Source organism: Sus scrofa, chromosome 13 (genome assembly GCF_000003025.6).
Source record: "Sus scrofa isolate TJ Tabasco breed Duroc chromosome 13, Sscrofa11.1, whole genome shotgun sequence".
In the NCBI taxonomy this organism is placed as follows: Eukaryota; Metazoa; Chordata; class Mammalia; order Artiodactyla; family Suidae; genus Sus; species Sus scrofa.
Genome location: NC_010455.5, coordinates 203,410,231 through 203,435,080, shown reverse-complemented (window position 1 = coordinate 203,435,080; position 24,850 = coordinate 203,410,231). Strand labels below are relative to the sequence as shown.

Sequence of the window (24,850 nt, the reverse complement as noted above, 5' to 3'; positions counted from 1 at the left end):
GACTGGGCGGGGGGCTGAGGGTCCCCAGGAGAAGGACACATCTTCTGACTTTGGTTGGCTCACAGCCTGCAGGGTCAGACACTGGGTGGCTAAGAGCTGGACCCAAGATGGCCCAGATCAGGTGCATCAACAAGAACCCCAAGTCGCACGGGGGAGGCCGGGGCTCAAGCAAGTTTTCTGCGTCTTGAGGGAGGAGCGTGAGTCACAGCGCCCCCACCAGCTGTGCCCCGCTGGGGAAATCTCTCCTTGAGTCTCTGCTCCCTCCTGAGAAGGAAAGGCGGTACCTCTGGCTTCTCCTGATCACATAGAGGGACCTGACACACAGCAAGTGTGCGCCCCCCCTACCCATCAATGACAGCCTTGTCCAGAAGAGGCATCATTTAGCAATATCAAGCGCATGGCACAAAGGAAAGGAGAGTTCTTGTTTTAAGGCTTTTTTTTAGCCTTGTCCCCTCTGCCCCTGACTTCTGGCCTCTGCTGGCCTCTGTCTTCAAAGCATTGCAGGGATCTGGCAAAAGAAAGAAAAATGCCTGTGGTTGGGGGAGCCTTGGGGGGGGTGCTGGGAAGATCTTGTCAGCAAGCACGACTCCTCGCCGTCTCTCCCCTAGAGATGCATTTTTCTCTAAGTTATTTTTCTCCGTGGCTCTATCTTCCGTTCCTGCTGTTACATCCTGATATTCAGATTGCTAATGGGTTTGGGGATCCTGGTGCCACTGCAACGGTAACATCGTGACAAGCGCTTCCTCAGACGGGTTATAAATAAAAGGAAACATACCAATCTGCCTTTGGTGTAGACAGCACTCAGGAACCGTGCAGGTTCAGATATGGCATATCCTTCACGAAATCAACATCCTGCACAGGAGAGACGTCATGATGGACAAGCAGAGATCTCAGCCCATCCTTCTAAGGGTTTTTTTTTTTTTTTTTCCCGCCTGTGCTTTTGATCACCGTGTTTATAAAGAAGCAAAAAGGCGTGTTTCTATGGTATTCTCTTAAGGCGTGTTTCTATGGCATTATCTTTAATGTTTTATTGACGAAAGACCGTGAGTCTCTTAGATGAAATGGCAGGCTTTAAATGAACCGAGATGGGAAACCACAGCGGTCGCCCCGTGAAGCAGGATAAGCAGCTGTGTCAGCCAGCAGGTAGCTGAGGGTTGCTGGGGGCTACCTCAATCATGAGACTAGTGGCTTCTCAGTGACATCAAAGGCACACCTTTAAAGCCCTCCTCCAAATCAAAGGCCCTGAATTTGTCTGAAGAGCAGAAGAGACTTTTCTGCCAACATTTTGTGATAAGGACAGACTAGGTTTAATTTCTTGCCACTGATATTATTAAATCGTCGATAATTCTCCTAGTAAGATTACGAAAGCTGGGCATTTAAAAAAGTCCACTAATTTAACTCCTAAAGGTGGAGAAACCACTGTCAGAAGAGAACTTCAGCTGGAAAGAAGCTGGTTTAAAAGAAAATGATGGGACCTTCACTGATGAATGCATTAACCGTTGCGATTCTTCCTAAGCCTTCTGCCTCCCGCCCTCACCTCTGAAAGACCCAAATAATTCTGCCTCAAATACTATATTCAACTCCTAGCATTTTTATCCTGCTTTATGGTAACAGAAGTAATTAGCACGGCTGTAGTGGGGCAGGCCACCGATAAGAGAGCCCTCATTTTTCGAGCCGTGTGGTTTGTCTTACTGAAATTCACTTTCCATTTTATCCCATAGCCACATATTTGAAATTACTATTTTCTACCCTTAAAAAAGTTATCTATGCCACTTTTATTTTTCTCTTTTCTTTGTCTTTTTTATGGCCACACCCACGGCTAATGGAGGTTCCCGGGCCAGAGATGGACTCTGCAGTGGTGGCAACTCTGGATCCTTTAACCCACTGTGCCAGGCCAGGGATGGAACCCACTCCTCTGCAGTGATCCCAGCCACTGCAGTCGGATTCGCAACCCATGTGCCGCAGCAGGGACTCCCAGTTTTCTTTTTAAATAATACTGCTTTCTATTTATAAAAGTGGGATGTGGTCATGGTGAAAATTTGGGAAAATAAACACAAGGAGGAAAGCAAAAAACACGACTAGTCAGAATTAATCCAGGTTAATATTCCATGAACTATTCAGAAATACTTTCATCTTATTTTTTTCTGCGTGGACACACATAATCACAGCTCTTTGATAAATGTGGTCTATGCCACCCACACAGTTTCACCACAGGTACATGTCACAGTTCAAAAAATAGTTTCTCTTTAATGGCTTCATGTGGGACCCTCTAATTTTACAGATGTGACGAGTGTCCCTGGAGTTCATTGTAGGATGAGTTCAGGTCCTAAAAAGTTCACGTACAATAAATACCTCTAAAGTTTCAAATCCACCGATCTCAAATATGCCAATAAAATCACTTAGCTCAACCAAGAGGCACAATGACACACATGTGGCTGTCAATTATCTTTGAAAATGAATAGCACGGAAGCCTCTAAACAGTCCTTGAAATGAGCTGAGAGCCGACACTACATTTACAGCAGTACTTGTTGAACTGCGAGTCCTCAGGATTGCAGTCCTAACCCCAGGACCTCAGAAAGCAGGCTTCCTAGGAGACGGGGTCCTTACAGAGGTCGTTGAGATAGAGCAAGGTCATCAGGACCAGACCTCCTCCAGGACGCGGGGGTCCTTATACGAAGGGGAAATTCAGACACAGACATGCATGGAGGAAAGCCACAGGGGGACAGTCCTCTAAGCCAAGGACAGAGACCCACAGCACCGGCCTTAGTAAAAACCAACTGCGGACACCTGGATCTCAGACTTGGGGCCTCCAGAATTGAGAAAGAGTATAGTTCTATGTTTGATGCACCTGCTCCTCGGTGTTAGTTATGGCGGCCCCTGCACAAATAATGCAGAGAGCACCGTGGGGAAGGACCCAAGGACCCAGCCCTCCGCTTGGGTTGAGCACCAGATGCACGTAAGAGAAAGCTCTGCACTGCCCTGCGGGTCCTGGATCCCGGTCCCCCGGCTTTCCCAGCTGCGGCAGGCACGCCCCTCTCTCTGCAGCTACCCGAGGGCAGAGCTTGGTGCAGGGCAGAGCGGCTGCAGAGGAACCTTGCTGGTGGAGCTCGGCACTGGTTACTGTCAGGCCACTGGAGCCTGGCGGGAGCCCTCGGTCTCCCGGATGCAGCTGAGTAGCCCCATGAGCCAGATCGGGTGATCTCGCTAAATGTCAGTTTGAGGATGAGAAACACTCGAGTGGAGACTGGGCTGGGGCTGCCGTGCAGAAACGGAGGCCCCTTACTTTACAGCCCAGCTGTCTGCTCTGGGAGACCCTTGGGTGACTGATGCTGCCCCGGACGGTCACCGCCCCCTGGGTCATTTTCCTACCTTCTACACTTCAGCTCTCCAGAGCGCCGTTTGGAAACTGTCACCATCAAGGACTTAACTTATTTGCAACCCTGTGGGATCATGCGATTCTCTAGACGATATAACTGCTTTGCATCACCAATCAGATTTACTTTCATTTAAAGTGTGATGTGGACCATATGGGTTCTGGCGCAAAGGGTCAGAAGACTGACCCCAAAGAACTTGGGGGAGGGTTGATAGAATCGTCTCTATCTCAAGGATTTTTTTTAAAACTTTTATTAACTGTGTTTTCTGCATGTATTGTATGGATCATATTATTATTCTCCGGTATTCCATTAATGTGTTGAATTGCATGAACTCATTTTAAAATATTCAGCTAACCTTGCCTTCTTTTGTTTTCTATGCTTTAGTCTGAATATCTTACTGAACGACCGTAAAGCTCATTTCTGTCTCAATTATAAGTCTTGAAACTCATCAACAGTGCACCCAAAAAGGGTCATTTTTACTATGTATAAATTACACCATAGTAAACCTGACTTAAAAAAATAAGAAAGAAAGGAAAGAAAGAGTGTCCTGGGATGAGACTGTCCAGGGTCTCCAGCTCTGTCACTCAGCAGCTGTGTGACTTTGTGCAGGACACTTAACCTCTCTGAGCCTCAGTTTCCACTTGTGAAAAATGAGGATACAAGCCACCTACCTCATCAGCATGTGAGAATTAAAGGAGCTAAAGAAACAATCACATTGCCTGGATGTGGTCCCTTGAAAAATTCAGGCTGCAAAGTAAAGGTAAGAGAGGCTTGAAAAGATGAATGTCTCTTTCTTTTCCATCGTATTCAACTTGCAGTCAGTTAAGGTAAAGGAGGGACCTGGGCTCTGCGGTTTTGCGGAAAGAGGAAGCCCAGCCCTCGCCTGTGACTGAAGGACCCGTAAGAAGGGCTTTCGCTTGGCTTCTTCGTCACCTGCTCACTTTCTTCTTCGTAGAGAATTGAAATGAACACACTCATATTAAGCGTGATCTCCCGTGCTTTTGATGAGACTCACGAATATTAGTATTCGTGACCCACGTATGCAGCCCCTACTGTTCGTGGTTGTTAATTTCAGTCGAAATTTTCTGGGCTTCTCTTTCTGCTGTGGATGCATTTGTGTGTTTGGTATAAATCCCTGCTTTTTTTTTTTTTTTTTTCTAGAAAGAAGATGCAGGATGAGGGTAGATCCAGGAGGAAGGTGGGAGGAAGCAGAAGGACCTGGTGGACCCCCTTACCACCTGTGTGCCTCTAACCCAATCCGCACACTGTCCCTGAGTCGGAAATTGAGTCAAGGAGGAGTGGGTCAGCATCCAGCCACAGCTGACTCAACGGGTCTCAGTCGACTTGGGAATCCCTGCGGACCTGGAAGATGCCAGAACAGGGCTCTGGGACCCTGCCATTCACGCTCTCTGTGTACTTCCCTCTGTCTGGGTGTCCTGATTTATCTTCTCAGGTTTAACCAGCTTCATGAGCTCCCGTGGGAACACACTGCCTACAAAAGCCAAAGCTCGGCCGGCCCCCGAACGTTGACTTCTCGTGATGAAGTACAGATGGTAACTTGGCCCCAGGCACCGCTCCACGTGCTTCTCTGGGGGAGGGGGGTTCCAGGCTTCAGAAGCCAGGGACTTTCTTTTTTGGTCATAAAGAAGCAGCCAGGTTTTTTCCCCCACTCAACGAAAACAAAAATAGCTTCTGAACACAGTGCAAGTCTGAGGTTGTGTACTTTCAGAAGAGAGGGAAGGCTTTGTCCTGACTGTCACGGCTCAAGAAGGGAATTGAGAAAAATTAGAAGACGGGAGAAGAGCTAGAGGGGCCATCTGATCAGCTATCCCTAGAAGTGGAAATTCTAGCATTCTCTTTGTTTAAAACAAAATACACAAGGCGTTCCCGCTGCAGCGCAGTGGGTTAAGGATCTGGTATTGCAGCTGTGGCGTAGATCGAAGCTGCGGCTCGGATTTGATCCTTGGCCTGGCAAGTTCTCTATGCTGTGGGTGTGGTCAATAAAGAAAAACTAAAAACAAATTAAAAAATACACACAGCCCTGCACCATCCAGCATCCCTGACCAACTCAGTCTAAAGCCTCTGCCTCTTTCCCGAGCGATATTGCTCCAAATTTTATGTTCGAATCCCTCTGAAATCCAGAACGACTTAATTTGCTAGAAGACAAAGTCAGTGGTAATTTAAAGGTTGCCTTTTAGGGACAGGGTTGCTACAAATAACAGAAGCTCACGCCACCAAACTGTTTCATATCTGCACATGCAGAACCTGCTTGTTACTAGGGGAAGAACCTTTTATTTCCCAAGAGCAGAAATGTTTCTTGAATTGAACAAGCCTAACACATCTGTCTTGTGTCCCCTGATGTCACACACACAAGGGAGAAAAGGGTGAGAACAGAAAGAAGGTTTACGTGTAGAAAAATGATCGGGATGAGGTGGGTGGCTTAAAATGTTCTTCCACTAAACATCCACACTCAGTAGAGATGCTTGGGATCCGAATTGGGAGAATTTTTCACCTCGAGATTATGGTGCTGCCTTTGCATGGCCTTTAAAGAATATAGGCTTTCCAGGTGTTTTTGGAACCCATTTTCTTATGCCACCCTCAGCACCATCCTGCAGGGTCAGCCAGCATCATTGATGCCTTGTCAAGCATGTGTTACTGGGTGGCCTTCCTCCCAGCCGGCCTGAAAGCACCATGTAATTGGTGAGTTAAGACCTTCGAGCCACCTGCCGCTGCCGTCAGGCCTGGGCTATTCCAGAACCCTCCGATTGGAGAGGGAAAAACATACGTGAGTGAAAAATGTTGCTGCCATATCAGTAAACCAAGGAGGTGACAGCCATCCAGCCATCCAGCCATCACAGTACAGCTGCCGGACAGTGAGCTTGGAGGTGACTCAGGATGGGAAGAGAAACAGAATGCTGCAGCCCACCCCCAACAGAGCATCTTGAGGGGACTCAGGACGAAAAAGCACAGGATACTGGCCCCAGACAGCTGACATCAAAGACATGCTTTCAATGAGCCCAGACTGCATCTTCCCAAACACAGAAAAGCCCTCGATTCATTCACTTTGGGATGTCTGGTTTTCTTGGATTAAGTAATCTTTTGATGTTCTGACTACCTGATGTTTTGTTGCAAAAATTCCCATGTAGGCGTTCCCGTCATGGCGCAGTGGTTAATGAATCCGACTGGGAACCACGAGGTTGCGAGTTCGATTCCTGCCCTTGCTCAGTGGGTTAAGGATCCGGCGTTGCCGTGAGCTGTGGTGTAGGTTGCAGACGCTGCTTGGATCCTGCGTTGCTGTGGCTCTGGTATAGGCTGGCAGCTACAGCTCCAATTAGACCCCTCGCCTGGGAACCTCCATATGCCTCGGGAGCGGCCCAAGAAATGGCAAAAAGACAAAAAAAAAAAAAAAAAAAAAAAATTCCTATGTAGCCCGGATTCCTTCCCACTCTCCCTTGCTTCTTTGAAAGAGTTTCTCTGCATTATCTGAGATGCTGTGTCCCGGGCTTGATGTCCTGAGAATGTCCACCAAATAAAACAAACCTCCTGACTTTTAGGCCGTACATTTTTTTCAGTGGACGCGTATATAAAAGGCTGCAGGCGTTGAAGGGGGCATGGAAATATGTGTCATCAGCTCTGTCTCTCTCTGTGTTTGTTTGTTTGTTTGTTTTTCACTAAAAAGCCATCAGGCAGCCCCCACCTTGGCATCTCCCTGCCCCCACCTGACCCGGGCCAGCCTCGCAGTCGTGGGACCCACACAGTCATACAAGGTCCTTCGCTCAGAAGGGCCCACACTTGGTTTCATGCTCTCGAAATTTTTAGTCATGTTCAACATGGAACGTCACACTTCTATGTTTCACTGTCCCCCCCACATTGTGTCACGGGTCCTGACCCCACCACCCAACTGTGGACTCACTGAGATTTCCCAACTCTGAGTGAGTGTCACCTCAAAAGGAGGTTTATGGCAGAGGTGGGTGGGAGCCAAAGATTACAGAGCTGTTGTCTGGGGGCTTTGGGAGGTTTTGTTTGTTTGTTATCTTTTTATGGCCAAATCTGCAGCATATGCAGGTTCCCAGGCTAGGGGTCGAATCGGAGCTGCAGCTGCCAGCCTACGCCACAGCTCACGGCAATGTTGGATCCTTAACCCACTGAGCGAGGCCAGGGATCAAACCCACATCCTCACGGAGACAACATCATGTCCTCAACCCGCTGAGCCAGGACAGGAGCTCCCTGTGGCTTGTTTCTAAATTGCCTCATTTCTGATGGAGACCAGCCTGACTCTTCAGCTCCTGTTTGCTTCCCGGTTGTAATACTGAAGCAACACGGGGCAGAGTAGGTCCCCTGGGGGCACTGCTTGTAGCCCTGTAGTTATATGAATCACCACTTATATTTTTGTCATCTGAGAATTCCAAATCCTCATCCAAAATTCAACTGCGGAGCTCTCCCAGGTAGCTCAGCCCAATCTGGCCCCCAGCAAGAACTCAGCAAAAAGGAAAAAAAGATGATGACACGGAAATTCACATGATAGTACCCCAAAATGATACGAATCTGCTTTGAAGGCAGGAAAGATTAAATCTAGATGAAAAAATAACAGAGCACTTTCAGGAGGTATTTGGTGGAGGCATAAATTGACAAATCGTTACATCTATTTTAAGAAATTATATCTTTAAGAAGAAGTAAAATAACCCACGTTTCTGAGATATAGAATATTGCCAGAAATAATATTTGCAATGTGGCACTGGATTATCTCGATATTTTGACAGCCTTGATGCATAGGTGGGAATTGAGCTATAAATACAGGAATGAGCCCTTGCCTTGAACAAACTCCAAAAATGAGAAAATAATAAGATTGGCTAAGAAGCCACCAGGGGCTCTGAGACACAGAGCGTGCAACGATATTCCGCCAGGGACAAATGCTAATAGCCTCACAGAAGGCAGGCTATAGGCATCTCTAAATTCACTTAGGCATCTCTTACAATTAGAATGTAGAACTTTTATTTTTATTTATTTATTTATTTATTTATTTATTTATTTATTTATTTATTTATTTACTTCATCTTTTGTCCTTTCAGGGCCGCACCAGAGGAATATGGAGGTTCCCAGGCTAAGGGTTGAGTCAGAGCTGTAGCCAACGGGCTACGTCAGAGCCATTGCAACGCCAAATCCGAGCCACGTCTGTGACCTACACCACAGCTCACACAGCAACGCTAGATCCTTAACACATTGAGCAAGGCCAGGGATCAAACCCACAACCTCATGGTTCCTAGTACTACATTTTTGCTCTGCCATGACGGAAACTCATGAATGTAGAAATTTTAAAATAACACAATGCACAGTTCTAAAAATCTTATTGTCTATCTTCATGTAATCTGTTTCCAAAGTACTGAACAGATTTATTTTCACTTAGCACTTCCAAAGGAAGATATGACAAGTCAATGGAACCCAGCTATTCATTGATAAGGATGGAGAAATTTTTGACATGTTTAAAGCAATTTATGTCACTAGGCAGGATTTAGAACTCAACTGTGGTCAACCCTCCATATCCCACTATTCCAAATCCGGGATTCAACCAACAGCAGATTAAAAATATTAAGAGAAAAAAAATTCCAGGTGGTTCCCCTGTGGCACAGTTGGTTAAGGATCCAATGTTGCCACAGATATGGCTCTGGTCACAGCTGTGGTGTGGGTTTTATCCCTAGCCGGGGAACTTCCACATGCCGCAGGTGTGGCCAAAAAATTTCTAAAAATAGGAGGTCCCATTGTGGTTCAGCAGGTTAAGGACCCCACGTTGTCTCTGTGAGGATATGGGTTCAATCCCTGGCCTCACGCAGCAGGTTAAGGATCCAGCATTGTTGCAGCTGCAGCATAGGTCACAGATGCAGCTTGCATCTGGTGTTGCCATGGCTATAGCATAGGCCTGCAGCTGCAGTTCCAATTTGATCCCTGACCTGGGAACTTCCATATACCACAGATGCGGTCATAAAAAAGTAAATACATACATAAACAATTTTTAGAATTCCAGAAATTTCCAAAAAGCAAAATCTGAATTTGCTGCATGCCAGCAAATATTTACATAACATTTACATTCTATTTACAGCTATTTACATAGCATTTACATTGTATTAGGCATTACAAGTAATCTAGGGATGATTTAAAGTATATGGGAGGATATGTTTAGGTTAAATGCAAATATTATCCCCCGTTTTTCTGTCTTTTTGCCTTTTCTAGGGCCACTCCCGCGGCATATGGAGATTCCCAGGCTAGGAGTCTAATCGGAGCTGTAGCCACCAGCCTACGCCAGAGCCACAGCAACTCGGGATCCGAGCTGTGTCTGCAACCTACACCACAGCTCACGGCAATGCCAGATCCTTAACCCACAGGGCAGGGATCGAACCCGCAACCTCATGGTTCTTAGTTGGATTCGTTAACCACTGTGCCACGACGGGAACTCCTATCCCCTTTTATACAAGGCATTCTAGCATCTTTGGATTGGTACCCATCCATGGGCAGGGTGGTCCTGGAACCCAACCCCTTGGATCCCAAGAGATGACTGAATAGTGTCCCAATTGATATGTATCCACTCACTGGACTTGAAGATTGCTAAATTTGCATGTGGTTAGAAAATATATGACTTTTGGGAGTTCCCATTGTGGCTCAGCAGTAACAAACCCGACTAGTATCCATGAGGGCATGGGTTCGATCCCTGGCCTTACCCAGTGGGTTAAGGATGCAGAGTTGCCATGAGCTGTGGTGTAGCTCACAGACAATGCCTGGATCCCACATCGATGTGGCTGTGGCATAGGCTGGCAGCTGCAGCTCCAATTTGACCCCTAGCCTGGGAACTTCCTTATGCTGCAGGTGTGGCTCTAAAAAGCCAAAAAAATTTTTTTTAAATAAGTAAATAAATAAAATATATGACTTTTAAGGTTAACCATTAGTTACAGTGGTGATTCTTCAACCAGTATGTCCTGAGCCCCTGCTTTCATAAGCACTGACTCTGGGAAGGTTTTCCTGATGGCTTCCTTCTTCCCCTTGCCACACCTGCACAAAGACATTAACCAATGACTCCCTGGCACTTGGCCTATACAGTGAGTAGCCCTGTATGCTGTGTAGACCCTGTCCTCCAGTTCATTTGATATGACTCTGTCTCCCGCACTAGCCTATGGGCTCTTTGAGGGGTAGGGATGGTTCACCCAGTACAATGTCCAGCATGTAATGTGTTCTCCATCACTGAGGGCTGAAGGGTATGTGCCGGGGGATGAAAAGGTGTGGAAGACCGTCTTTGTTTTGAACTGTCACTGACAAGATGACCGATTGCAGGCATACTTCATTCTATCGTTTTTTGCAAATATTGAATTTCTCACAAATTCAAGTTTTGTAGCAGCCCTGAATCAAACAAGTCCACTGGCTCCTCTTTTCCAGCAGTGTTTGCTCACTTTGAATCTCTGTGTCACATTTTGGTAATTCCACAATGCTTCCAACTTTTTCATTATTATTATTTTTGTCACGGAGATCTGTGATATTATTATGGCAAAAATTTTGTTTGGCCATGCCCAAGGCATGATCCTTGCTGTTTATCTCTTTTATAAATAGTAGTGTGTATCTGCTAATCCCAAACTCTTAATTTACCTCCCCTGCTTTCCCTTTGGTAACCATAAGTTTGTTTTCTATAACACTCACTCTTAATTTGCTCTCAGAATATCACTATGTGTTGCTCTGCAGCTCCTTGTGCTCTTTTAAGAGGAGTTATAGATCATACAATCTACCTTTAACCAACCTAACTCCCCACCGTAGCTAAGTGGCTCTAAAACATTCCTGCATAGTCACAGGTTACCATATGGATAAACCTGGAGGATATTATCCTATGTAAAACAAAACCATCATCAAAAAGAGAAATACTGTACAATTCGACCTACATGAGGTACCTAAGTAGTCAAATTCATCCAGACAGAAAGCAGAAAGGCGGCTGGCAGGGGACAGGAGCAGAGGAAAAGAGAACTGTTGTTTAATGGATAGAACTTCAGTTTTGCAAGATTAAAAAGCTCTGGAGATCTGTTTCACATCAAAGTAAACAAACAACACTACTGAGTGACACATTTTAAAATGAGTAAGATGGTAGATTTTATGATATCCTTTTTATAAGAATAAAAAAATTGCTGCATAAAATTTTCATGGATTGAAAATAGTACTAATACTGCCAGCAAAACAACAAGAAAACAATGGAATTCCTCTTAACACTTCTTCCATTAAACTGCCTTCAGGAGCACTGATAAAGCTTAAAAACCACAATCAACAAATTTGGCTCAAAAAGAAGTGCAAGAGCACCGGCCAGAGCACAATGGGTTAAGAATCCCACTGCAGCAGCTCAAGTTGCTGCAGAGATGCAGGTTTGATCCTCTGTCCAGAAGAGTGGGTTAAAGGACCTGGTGTTGCCACAGCTGTAGCCTAGGTCAATGCTGTGGTTTTGATTTAGTCTCTGGCCCGGAATCTTCTAAAGGCTGTGGGTGTAGCCATAAATTTGGTTTTTTTTAAGCCAAGTTACAAAAACAATTGGAGTTATAGATTTCTGTGCTCTTCCATCAGCAACTACCTCTCACAAGTATATACGGTGCCTTGAAATTTTGACTAGGGTTAATAACGCCATACCAATTAGCAAGATATCTAAAGCATAGTTTATTTCATCATTCTTTTGTTCTTTTCAATGTTTATTTTTTGTATGTTTTATAACTGCACTTAATATATGAGCACATTAGCATGTATACACAATTTTTAAATAAGAAAATAAAAAGTATTGTGCATGGATGCTCCAATTTTTCTCCTGAGAAGGTGCACTATAAAAACCTTGAAGACTGGAATTCCCGTTTTGGCGCAGTGGAACCGAATCTGACCAGTATCCATGAGGATGTGGGTTCGATCCCTGGCCTCACTCAGTGGGTTAAGGATCTGGTGTTGCCTTAAGCTGTGGTGTAGGGCGCAGACTTGGTTGAATCTGACATTGCTGTGGCTGTGGCATAGGCTGGCAATGGCAGCTCTAATTTGACCCCTAGCCTGAAAACTTGGAAACTTCCATATGCCGCGGGGCAGCCCTAAAAAGCAAAAAAAAACCCAAACACCTTTGAAGACCACTTTTCTTGAGGATCAATGTCCACGGTCACTGTGAACACAATTCCATTGCTCTTCATGGATTTGCAGGACAACTGAGGAGACGCTTCCCCCAAAGTTGATAGGCTTTGAATCAGTTTTTAAAATTCTCGTGGATGGTTATTATTAGAATAATGACAGCTAATAGTGAAAAAGTCCAAGAAAGCAAGGGTCAAGACAGAGATAGTTTCACTAGAGAGGGAACAGAATCTTTTCAAACCACTTTGAATTGTTGCAAGGAGGTGTTCCTACAGCATAATGGTTTGACTTTTTGCCTATTGTATCTCCATTTACAACTCTTTGAGACTCACAAAGAGACAGGATTTTCAAAGAGGGCTCCGCCCGCTCTGTCATCTTAGATATGGGCAGGTTTGTGTCAACACTCCAGCGTCCTGATGAGCCCTCACCTCTCCCAAATGAGGAGAGCATCACAGTGGGTGCTCTCAGGCTCACCATTTGACCACTTCATGGCTTCAGGGATCTTTTTGCACACCAAACAAGCATGGGAAATGTGAAACAGCAAAGCCTAGGTACAACTAGCAATGTGGGCAGACTCAAGAAAATTAAGCGATATTTTTCTAACGACCGTGATGAAGCAATGGATACTACTTAATGAGGAAACGATATACACAAGTCTTAAACTTTAAAACAGTGTAATTTCTTAATTAATTGTTAAATATTGGAACTTAGCCACATAATGGACAGAAAAACGTATTGGCTAAAAAAAGAAAAGAAAAGAAAAAAAAAAAAGACCTTGGGGGAAAAAGAGAGAACTTATTTCCTTATTACGTTTTTACTCTCTTCTTTGATTAAGACCCGTGTCAATGGATTTCGTCAATTGCCAGGACCCTCTTTTCAGTCATTGCATAAAATTAAAATCGTCATTTTGTTAGATCCTCGGCCACAGCACAGGGTGGTGTTGTGGGGACGGATGACTACTTCTTTTGCCCTGTACCTCCACAATAGCTTTGGGTTATAATTGTAGGAAAAGCATAATCTCAAGCCAATCTAGACGCGAACTCCATTATCAAAATGTCATAAAACAGTATTTGAAAACTAATTTTTAAGACAAACCAGGCCATTGGGTGAAGGGTTGAAGTATGGGTGACTTGAGCTATTTGAGTCCACCAATGTCCTCAAACTGGAGGCAGAAACCTGTGGAGCAAAGCCCCACCCCCACCCCATTCTCTGTGGTAGCTCCGTCATGATATGAAAATTGTCTCATTTGAATAGTTCTGCCAGCTCACACTTTTTGGCTTCTTCACCTTAGACGTCCTGCAGGGGCATTTTCAATTGGTGGGTGATTGCCTTTCTACTTTATGGTTCTCATTTGTCTTCCTTTTATTTATAAGATGGCAGTTTAAGAGTAAAATATAAAATAATAGCATTTAGTGAGTGATTGATTTTTTCCCCTGGCAATGTTATAAACGGGGCCAAGCATTTCCCTTTCAGAAATGAAAGGAGAAGTCATTCAGTGAGATTCTGAAGCATAAATTTAGGGCTCTTTGCAAGGCACAAACAATATTCAAGCAGATTGATGCCTGGAATGTGTCACTGATGCAAATTGCTCATGTAAGACGGCCCAGAAATGGAAGCTGGATTTATAGGTTTGGGCTACAGACGGGTGTGGCAAGCTTGCTTGGCTTATGACACAAAACGACGAGCTATAGAACATTCTCATGTCCAAGTACCCAAAAGGCACCTGTACCACATGGAATGGAAAATGTTTTCCCATTCATTATTTATCCCTCTCTTTGTTCCAAAGATTGGAAGAATGGTAAATAGTTTGTGCCTGGGGATAGCAGGAAGGCAGAAGATCGCATTAGACTTCACAGCAGCCTGCATGTGCCAATCAATGTCCAATTTCCCAGGAGAACAAATATGAATCCATGCCCTTTTGCATATGAATTGTCCTATAATCCTATGTCAAATATAAATTAATTTGAACTATTTCAATAAGCAACTCTAATATAAATATTTGTTTTACTTAATATTCTATTAATTATAATATTTTAATATGAGACTATAATTAAAATATTTGTTTTAATTAATATTAACTTGGGTGCTTCATTTTTAAGTTGTTTATTTTTTTTTTTTTCTTTTTAGGGCTGTCCCTGGGGCCTATGGATGTTCCCAGGGTAGGGGTCGTATCCGAGGTGCAGCTGCAGGCCTACACCACAGCCACAGTAACACCGCCCAAGTGGCATCTTCGACCTACACTGCAGTTTGCGGCAACGCTGGCTCCTTAACCTCAGGCCAGGGATCAAACCCACATCCTCACGGATACTAGTCGGATTCCTAACCCACTGTGCCACAACAGGAACTCCTTTAAGTATTAGTTATAACATTTAAATATGCAACTTGGGGGGTTCCCATTGTGGCGCAGCAGAAGCAGGTTCAATCCCTGGCCTTGCTCAGTGGGTTGAGGATCCGACATTGCCAGGCTCAGATCTGGTGTTGCTGTGGCTGTGGTGTCGGCCGGCAGCTGTAGCTCCAATTTTGAGCCCTAGCTTGGGAACCTCCATATGCCACGGGGCAGCCCTACAAAGAAAAAAAAAAAATGCAACTAGCTTTCTGCCTGCCAAATATATTGGGCCTATAATAATACTCCAAAATTTGCAGTTTGGCTGACTATGATTGGGCCCGTGGAGCTGACTTTCTAAAGCTCAGTTTGGACTCTCTCCCACTCGCCTCTAACCCTGGTCAAATTGGATTTCGACTTCAAATGTTTATCAAGGTCATCATGGACTCTGCCCCGAGGGTTACTGTCCCTGTGGTTGGATTTTCACAGAACTTACCTGACACAAAAGTGTCTCAGTGGAGAACAGCCCCAAACTAAAGCATGCGAGAATTCTCCACCCCCCATCAGCTCCCTATTTTCCTCGACATTTTCCCAAACGTCAAGAGCTCTTTCTATTGAGATTCTTCTGAGTTTTTCTCCTTTTCTTTGCCTGTCGTGAAAGCATTTATTCTGTGCGTATCACGAGGCATCCCTTTCCAATTTAAAAGGATTTAGGAGTTCCCATTGTGGCTCAGTAGTAACAAACCTGACTAGTATCCATGAGGACGCAGGTTTGATCCATGGCCTCGCTCAGTGGGTTAAGGATCCGGCATGGCTGTGAGCTGTGGTGTAGGCCACAGACACGGCTCAGGTCTCATGTTGCTGTGACTATGGTGTAGGCTGGCAGCTGCAGCTCTGATTAGAGCCCTGAGCCCAGGAACTTCCATATGCCACACATGAGGCCCCCAAAAGACTAAAAACTAAACTAAACTAAACTAAACTAAAAGGTTTTAAATGGCAAACACAGCTTTCAAACCTGGGGTAAAGAACAAAAGAGAGACCTTTGCCTCTCATTCCTACCCAGACCCAGATCTCAACGTTTAGAGGAAAAGTGCCGGTCTGCTGGCCACTGATGTGTCAACTGATAAATCCAGTATGGAAATCTCTTGATCCATCTGGTACCTGGATGTTATTACCAAGTGTCAAACCAAGAGCCAGGGCTGTGGACAATGTCAACAAGTTCGCAGTCTAGGTAGGATAATTCTAAGAACTACACGGCAATCCATAATACTTGCTGTGGTCTAGATGTTTGCCCACCCCACCCCCGCCCCATCCCCCCAACACACATGCTGAAATCTCACACCCAAAGAAGATGCCATTAGGAGGTGGGGCCTTTGGGAGGTGATGAGGTTGTGGGAGTGGAGCCCTCGTGAACAGGACGAGTGCCCTTATCAAGGGACCCCAGCGAGCTCCCTCACCCCTGCCACAAGGTCAGAATACAGCAGGACGTTGGCAACCCAGAAGCAAGCCATCACCTGACCAGGCTGTACCCTGATCTCGGACTGCCAGCTTCCAGAACTATGAGCAACACGTTCCTATTGTTTGTAAGCCACCCCGTCTCTGGTACTTTGTTATTGCAGCTCAGACAGAGTAAGATGATGTGTTAACATCATGATCTTGAATGCCATGTTTTATAAAAATATCAGTCAAATAGAAACCTAAAATTCTTCTTTTCCCTGCACTATGAAGTCCTTTCTAGAAATTCATTCTAAATTAAAGAAAGTCCCTGGCTTGAGCTCATGACATTATTCAGGTGTTCAAACAGTACCATGTGCCCCAGTGGACCAAGAACAGGAAGACCCCAAATTGTGAATGCCTGCCACCTAAGACAACACCTCTGATAAAGCGCTGAGAGCAGAATTAGAATTTAAAAAAATAAGGCAGGAGTTCCCACTATCATTAAAAAAAAAAAAAAAAAATGCAGGCACAACGGGATCAGCGGCATTCTGCAGTGCCAGGTCAAAAGTTTCGATCCCAGTAGGTTAAAGGATCTGGCACTGCCAAAGCTGTGGGACGTAGGTCACAGCTGTGACTTGGATCTGATCCCTGGCCTGGGAACCCCAAACGCTGCAGGGTGGCCAAGGAAGAAAAAATCATAATAGTAAAGCAGATATGCACAGTGTTGTATTTGGAATGAATGGTCAGTGGGGACCTGCTGTATAGCCCAGGGGACTCTATTCAATATTCCGTGATAACTTACATGGGAAGAGACTCTGAAAAAGAATGGATGTGTGCACATGTAAAACTGGATCGCTTTGTTGCACAGCAGAAATGAACACAACACTGTAAACCAACTACACCTCAATAAAATTGCTAAAGACCAAAAAAAGTTACTTTCTCTTGCAGAACTTTTTAAAAAGAAGCTCAAAGTTGCGCGAGATGCACCTAACTTGTTTTTTCCAAAAGCAACTGTCAAAATTTTGTGACACATATTCTATTCAACATGTAATAATGGATGGCAATTTTTATTAAGAAGAAAATCCAACTTGATGTTTTAACTGAGGAGTAGGTAGCTACACGGTACATTTTAAGAACAGAGATTGTTTTTTCAGTTCTCTTTTTTTTTTTAATTAAGATTTCCTGCATCATGTAGGGTCAGGTTTGATGAACAACATTCTTTACAAATAGAATTCATTCTAAAAACGTATTAGAGATTTGTAAGCATTTTAGTATAACCACGTGTTGATTTTTTTGTCTTCATATCTCTATCAATCCCTACTGTTATTCATGATTCTATAATGATGTCATCTTTTCAATGTCTTAACTTTATTTACCGATTTAATTTCACAGAAAGGGCAGGGGCAGAGAGGACTGGATAAAAACTACTTTCTTACTTCCTTAAAAAAAAAAAAAAAAAAAAGAAAAAGAAAACGAGGAGTTCCCATTGTGGCGTAGTGGTTAAAGAATCCGACTAGGAACCATGAGGTTTCGGGTTCGATCCCTGGCCTTGCTCAGTGGGTTATGGATCCAGCATTGCCGTGAGATGTGGTGTAGGTCGCCGATGCAACTCGGATTCCGCATTGCTGTGGCTGTGGTGTAAGCCAGTGGCTACAGCTCCGATTAGACCCCTAGCCTGGGAACCTCCACATGCTGCAGGAGCGGCCCAAGAAATGGCAAAAAAAAAAAAAAAAAAAAAAAAGACAAAAAAACAAAAAAGCAAAGAATGTGTTCATCATTTCCCGTTACAAAAACCCCGGCTTCCTCTCCATCTTGGTCATGCTATTCCACTAAACCTCAAACGAAATCAATTGTGAGCCATTTACTCAATTTTCCTCTCCAAAAAATAGAATACATTTTGCATTCTGTCATTCTTAGCATTCAAAAGAGAAAAACAGTGAGACTGCTTAAACCCATAGCATTCGTTAATGAAAACAGGAGTGTGAAAAGACATCTTACTGCCCTCATCAGCCTAGCAACGCATTTTCTTGCTTCAAGGGGCCTCTTGCCTCTTCGGCAGTGTTGAACTTCGAACCCAAGCTGTAACCGGTGTCTTTCTAGAACTAAAGTCCCTGGGAGCGTAGAGACCACAGCTATCATCATGTGATCCAGGAAACCACACGCATCTTGCTGGATCTTTCTGTATCTCCACTGCAAGCTCATGCCCAAGGAGGTTTAAATTACATAAGAAATTGAATTTCCGTTTGAACTTCTCTTGCTCAGCCCGTTGGGCCAGTTGCAAAATCTGCATTTTACACAGTTACCCTCAAAATCTGTGCTTAACTGGTCTAAATTATGGTTCCTTGCAAGCCTATTATCCCCCCGATAGCATTTGTTTCAGCTCACTCTTAATTATAGGAAGCACACAGCTATAATGACTCTCATTTTAGGTCTGTTTCATCTTCCTATTTGTCTCACCAAAGGGTTACCCTGAGAGCTGACTAGGTAAGCCCTAAACCAGTGTAATATGTGATTTTTAAACCATTGGCTACTTTCAGAGAAAAAAAAAATCATGTCTTTTCTATGCCCCACTCCAAGATATAAGCAAGGCATAGCCTCTCCTTGAGATCTCTGTCTAGAGCAATTCTGTTCACTGCTTTCTTCTTGCTTTAGGGATGGACTGTATCAGGTAAGCAGCTTCTGATTCCCTGCTAAGGTCTAAAGATCTGCCCCTAAATAGCCTCAGTGTGTTCAAACCATGCCTCTTGACAGGTGTGGTCCCTTTGTGGTGGCCAGCGTCTGGATGAGAGAAAGACCCAAAACCATGGCACCAACTTGCAACAAGCCATCCTAGCAGGTGCAAGAAGAGAGGCTGTGACAGCAACATAGAAGCATCAGAAGAACGCGTCCCCAGAGGTGTCTGCAGTCTAATGAACAGCTGTCAACGGGTGCGTTGTGCAAGTGGGAACCCCGCACCCCCTCACAAACAGGGTGATGGTGTTGCCCATCAGACTCAAATAAATCCTGAGGTCAGAGGAAAGGTGTCAGTTTTGAAATCCACTCTCCAAATGTGTGCCTTTGTGCACGAAAATCTGGTTGCCGGCTTTCCTAAACAAAGTTCTTTTGAAAAGCAACTCGAAAACAGACACCTGAGTGAGCAAACAGGACTGGTGATCATTGCTGGTGGGACTTTTTTCCAAATGGTATTAGGTTGCTCAACAAAAGGAGTCTTTTTCTTCTTGAGTAGGGAGTCCAGTGGGACGAGATGAGGATGCATTTTGTAAACTTTGACCTGGGTGGTGAGGATTTTGGATCCAGCAAAGGCACCAAAGCCTGCGTCTGGATCCCTGCTAAATCATCTTTCAGCTCATCTCATAAATGGCTCCAGGCACATCTGACATACTTTAATACTGAAATGCAAATGAGACACCCCCACAAACCACCTCCACTCTCTCCCGTCACCCTAAATTTGGACTTTACTTTCCTCGCTACTTGTGAGCTGCTCTTTTCAATCACACATGCCATCCCCTCCTGCGAAAAGCATTGTCAAAGGGTTTAGAAGGCGTTGTGTTGTCATAAAGTCACCCGGTTTAAAGCCACCTCCAGGCTCAGTCCCCCCACCAAAGGCTCCAAGAACTCCAAGAGAGAGATCCCCCCCCTAAGCAGCATGGGGGCCCTGGGAGCCTGGGAATTTCTGCTGCTGTCACTAAACCCTAACAGCTGGAGCAGCAGCCACTTGCCCATCAGACTCAAATAAATCCTGAAGTCAGAGGAAAGTCTGAAAAAAGCCATTGCTTTGGCCCTCGGGGGTAATTAGTTAGATGCCTAAGGAAATGATCATTTGAAATCCTTCCCTGCCTGAGAGTTATTAAACAAGAAGCCACAGGGAATTCATCCAACGGGAAAAAAAGATTACGGAAAATTGTGTGCGTGGCGTGGGGGGGGGGGGTTGGGGGGGCAGTTCTCTACCCAGAAAGGAGCCTCTGTTCAACTTTATTAAATGTTTTAAGCAGATTTAAGTTCGAGTCAAAAGGACAAATGCCCGTTCTCCAAGGAACCCGTATTCAGAAACCTAGAGAGGAGCCAAAGAGCTGGTCACCCAGCTGGTGGCCAGAGCACGGGGTTGCAGGTGACATGAGGGGGCAACGAGGGCAGAGGGACAGGAGAGGAAGGGTGGAGGGAGCCGAAGGGAGGTCGGGGCGAGGCGGGGCGGGGGGAAGCAAAAGGAGGCAAAGGTGTGAGATGCTCGTGTTGCGGGGCTTTAGCAACGTGGAAAGAACGGCGAGCCGAGTTCCCAGAAGGGCCGGCGAAGGCATCTGGGTGCTGGGGGCGGGGCCGGGGCGGCAGAGCTGCCCTAATTAACGCGTGCAGCAGAAATGAGGTTGGGATCCTAATGCGGGGTGGGCTCTGGGAGGCTTGCTCTCTCCCTGGGGACCCACAGTGACGTGAACCCTGCCAAGCCGAGGCCTTCGGGACAGCTCCTGAGATGGCACTGGGCAGGACGTGTGCTGGAGATGGGGCGACAGCCGGAGCGGAGAGCCAGCGGGAGGCCCCCGCCCCCACCAAAGAGCCCCCTTTGGCGAACTCGGCTGAAGAAAGGGGGCCTCTAGGCCACCCTAGTTTTAAGTCCTTCCTCTCTCTGAAACTGTTAAGTTGTATAAAGACAAAAACCTGCTGCACGCAGCCTTCCCTCCTAGTTGCAAGCAAGGTGAGTTGCCACTAACAGAGAAGCTTCTGAAATCTTCTCCGTGGAGCCTGCAGAAAGCCCCTCCTCTGAGCATCCTGGCCCTCATCGACCTGCCTCTGCTCTAGGGCCCCAGGTTCCTGCCCTCGCCTCCCGCCCTCGGCCTGGCATCCACTGTTGACACTGATCGGAGAATGTATAGGCGATTCGGACATCAAGACCCACCCAAGTCTTGGCTCTGCCCTTCGCTAGCTGGCGGCTTTGAGCCAGCTCACCTTGAACGTCTCTGTGCCTCGGTTTCCTCATCTGTCACCTGGAGAATCAGATCGCTACCTCCCAGGGGTTGTGGGGAAGGTCAGCTAAGGTAACTAGACACCCTGCTGGGCAGGGGTGCCTACCCTGGTTGCTGCTGGAAGGTTTCAGCCTTCGAATTTCCTCCCCAACTCATCACCCTCTTCCTCGCCTGAGCCCTTGGCTCCATCCCAGACTCTGTCTCTAAATTTCATAAGTCTTTGCCTGCTCTGTCATGTGTACATCAGAAGTAACCCAGCAGAGAGATGAAAGCAGGGAAGAGGCATTTTATTTCTGAAGCTGTTCATTTTACTATAGATTTCCAAAAAAAAAAAATCCCTGTGTGTCAAAAAAAAAAGAAGGCAGAGAAGATAAACGATCTTAAAAAGTCATTATTTAAATGCCAACCAACAGGAAATGAATGCAGGTTTGTCTTGGTTACCAGGTGGAACTAGAGGGTGACGTGGTACAACCTAAATCTGCCTTTTTGAGAAGAAAGACAGAGAATATGATCTTTTAAAAAATAACAGTGAGCTATCACCTCGCCCCAACAAACTATCTCCTGGATAAACAGATACAGACGTGACTCTTCACTGAAAAGTGTCTTCTGCCAGAGTCTCTCCCATCTTCAAGACACACACACACACACACACATACACACACACACACACACACACAGATATTTTGGGGTTTACCCGATGTACACGTCTCTCACTGGCTTTACTCTGATTAACTGCAATTGCAGTTTTACAGGCAAGGCTTTCTCGCGGCCCCGCAATGCAACCCTTTCCTCCCCTTCCCTTCCAAGGCTGACTTTGGCCAGATGGCCTGCCTGTCCCCATCCTGAAAGGTCCCCACGGAGAAGAACCCCTGAAGGCACGCTGCAAATGGCCCAGATCTTCCCAAGTGACTAAAAACACCCAGCTCCCTCTTCTGAGCTCTCAATCCCAACGCACTTTCCAAAGTCACAATTCAATCAGAAGCAAATGATGAATTCCTCTCTCTGTTGAAGGTGAATTTTTTTCAAAGTTGCCAACTTGACCAGTTTCTGCACTTTGCCACACAAACCTGGGTAGGAACAGGGTCCATCCTCCAAGCAGACCAATCCAGGCTTTACATGCTCTCCCTACCGGGAAACCCTTTGCATTTTCTGAGCCTAACGATGGGGCTGGGCCCCTTCTCATCCCCAAGTTTCCCTCCCGGAGCGGAAGCCCCACTCACCTCACTCATGATGTTGTAACGGCAGCTCCGGGATCCCCACCGGCCACACGGAGAGCACTACTTGGGATTGCTGCGCCCCGTCCTGGCTTTTCTCTTAAAAAGGGCTGCCCGGTGGCATCATGCCTCCTGTGAGCCAATGAGATGCATTCACCTGTCTGCGCGCCTGGCAGGCATCTGAGAGCGCCCAGGGCCACCTAGTGGAGCATCGGAGGAAGGCGGGCTCCGAGCCTGCCAGGGAGAGAAGGAAACCACAGATGCCATGATGAAGGCAGGCACACAGATCATCTCAGATTGCCCACAGGTCATGATGCCAAGGGGCACAGGGTTTAGATATGTGGGAAATGCATTTTCAATGTCAGTGGACATTGAAAGCCGAAGGTTTGTTTTTCAAAGGAAAGCAATTCTGCAAACACGGGCACCTGCGTCTCGCTGGCCTCCTTTTTTGCTCAGGAGCTGCTGTTCCCCACCGCCCCTTTGTAGCACAAAGCTTCCACCTTCAGAGTTGGCCATTTCCAGTCCTTCTCCTCCAACCCCGACTCTGCCAGCCTGTTGGCACCCTGGGGACTCCTCTGCTGGCAGGACGATGTAAGAGGTCGGAGTCATGGACTTGGAGGGTCACGCTGTGATCTCAGAGGAGCACGCCCCCCCCACACACACACCCCACTTTGCCCGTGGGTGTCGCAGCCTCACCAGCGCGGGGAGGAAGACCCAGCTTGGATCCTGGAATCTGCCTGTCCAACCTGGCCATGGAGATCCTCTGGATCCCCTCGGATTCGTGGATCTTGAAGAGCCCTTGACCTTCACGAGGCAGACGTCACACATCAGAATGGGGCCGGTGCACAGAATCGAGATGCGTGTGGCTGCCTGTCTCCTTGGCCTGTCGCTGCTCAGGGTGTAACTTGTCAGCTTCGAGATTCAAGCGGAAGCCTCAGCATGACGACAATGATGTCCTCTGGTGGCAAATACTCCAAAGGATGAGAGTCACTCCTCAGGGGCCAAAGACCAACTGGAGATGCCAACGCATCCAAGTGGTGGCTCCTGGATAGCTGGTGTGGACAAGTGACTGAGGGACTGGGTACATATGATCCTCAGATGCTCTCACCTGTCACGCAGACACTGGATCAATGGCTGCTTGTGGAATTGATGGTGAGCACAGCCCTGGGAGTTCCCTGGTGGCCCAGCGGGTTAAGGATCTGGAGTTGTCACTGCAGCGGCTCGGGGCACCTGGGTGCTGTGCATACCATCCCTGGCCCAGAAGCATCCCCATGCTGTGGGAGCAGCCAAGGAAATAACAGTAATTACAATCATGGTCCTGTCTCTGACCTCCTCCTTCTCCTCGGCTTCTACCCAGGCATCACTTTGGCAGCCTCTCCTGTCAGTTTCCTCCTCACGGCCCCGCCCTCTCTCCCCCACACCCCATGGGCTCTCCTGCCATCTCCACACCCTCCTTCTCCAGGCTCCTATCCCCAGCCGCACCCACACCTCCCCCACCCCAACAGTCCCGGCAACTCCAAATGCCTCCCTGTTCCCTGTCCTTTCCTGATTGTCTGCCCACTGCCCAGGAGTGGCCCACAGTCACTGCTCCAGAATGGGGTCCCACCATCACTGCCTCGCAGCTGCCAAGAGATGGAGATGCCCTGGGGGACCTGGGACTATCGGGGGGACCTGCTATTTGAAACCCTGACCCCTCAGATCCACAGAAGTGACTTCCCTGAGTTGGGAAGAGGAGGAGTGGTGACTGCAGAACAGGGGTAAGATTTAGGAAGGGACTCATTCTTGGGTTCATGCAAATGCCAAAGCTGCACTTGCTCAAACCTGAGAGTTGGCGCCTCCTTAAATTGTAGGCCCTAGGGGCCAGGATTGTGCCACCCTGGTACTGGCCTTGCTGGCAGCTCCTGAGTTCCCAGGAGAGGGCTGGTGAGCTTCATCCCAGAGAACAAAAGCCTGCTAAGGGAAAGAACAGAAGCCCCTTCTGGGTGCCATCAAAGAAGAGGCTGGAACATGGCTCTTGTAGCATGTTGTAGCCAAAATGCACAGTTCAAGATGGAACCAGGACAGGTCAGTGCAATCAACAATGGTGTGAGCCCTGGATGGAAACTTCAAAACCAAAGAGAACCACAGAGTCCCTCCTATGGTACAGTGGGTTAAGGAGCCAGCATTGCTACAGCTGAGGCATAGGCTATAGCTGTAGCTGGGGGCTCAGACTCAATCTCTGGCCCAGGAATTTCCATATATGGCAGGTTCAGTGCCCAAAAAAGAAAAAATGAAAACCAACAAGCATAGGCTGACCGAGGAGGCGGAGGCAGAGGCAAGCTCTGGGTCCGAGCCCTCATCTGGGCATCAGTGAGCAGGACCACAAAGCATTGAGAGTCTCCTACGACTTGTGGGAATCCATCTTCTTAATTTATAGCCACTTTATGTAGG

At 46.5% G+C, this 24,850-nt stretch overlaps 1 protein-coding gene across 2 annotated transcripts in view; it reads right to left on the bottom strand.

Annotated features, from left to right (window-relative positions):
* Positions 1 to 22,602, bottom strand: part of PCP4 (Purkinje cell protein 4) — a 66,738-nt gene extending 44,136 nt beyond the window's left edge. The window contains exon 1 of one of the 2 annotated variants that reach the window (XM_021071000.1): positions 22,427 to 22,602. In XM_021071000.1, coding sequence (XP_020926659.1) covers positions 22,427 to 22,435 — 9 coding nt within the window. In that variant the 5' untranslated portion in view covers positions 22,436 to 22,602. Of the gene's footprint in view, positions 1 to 1,168; positions 1,193 to 22,426 lie in introns of those variants that run through there. The other variant, XM_021071001.1, reaches the window with a different exon arrangement.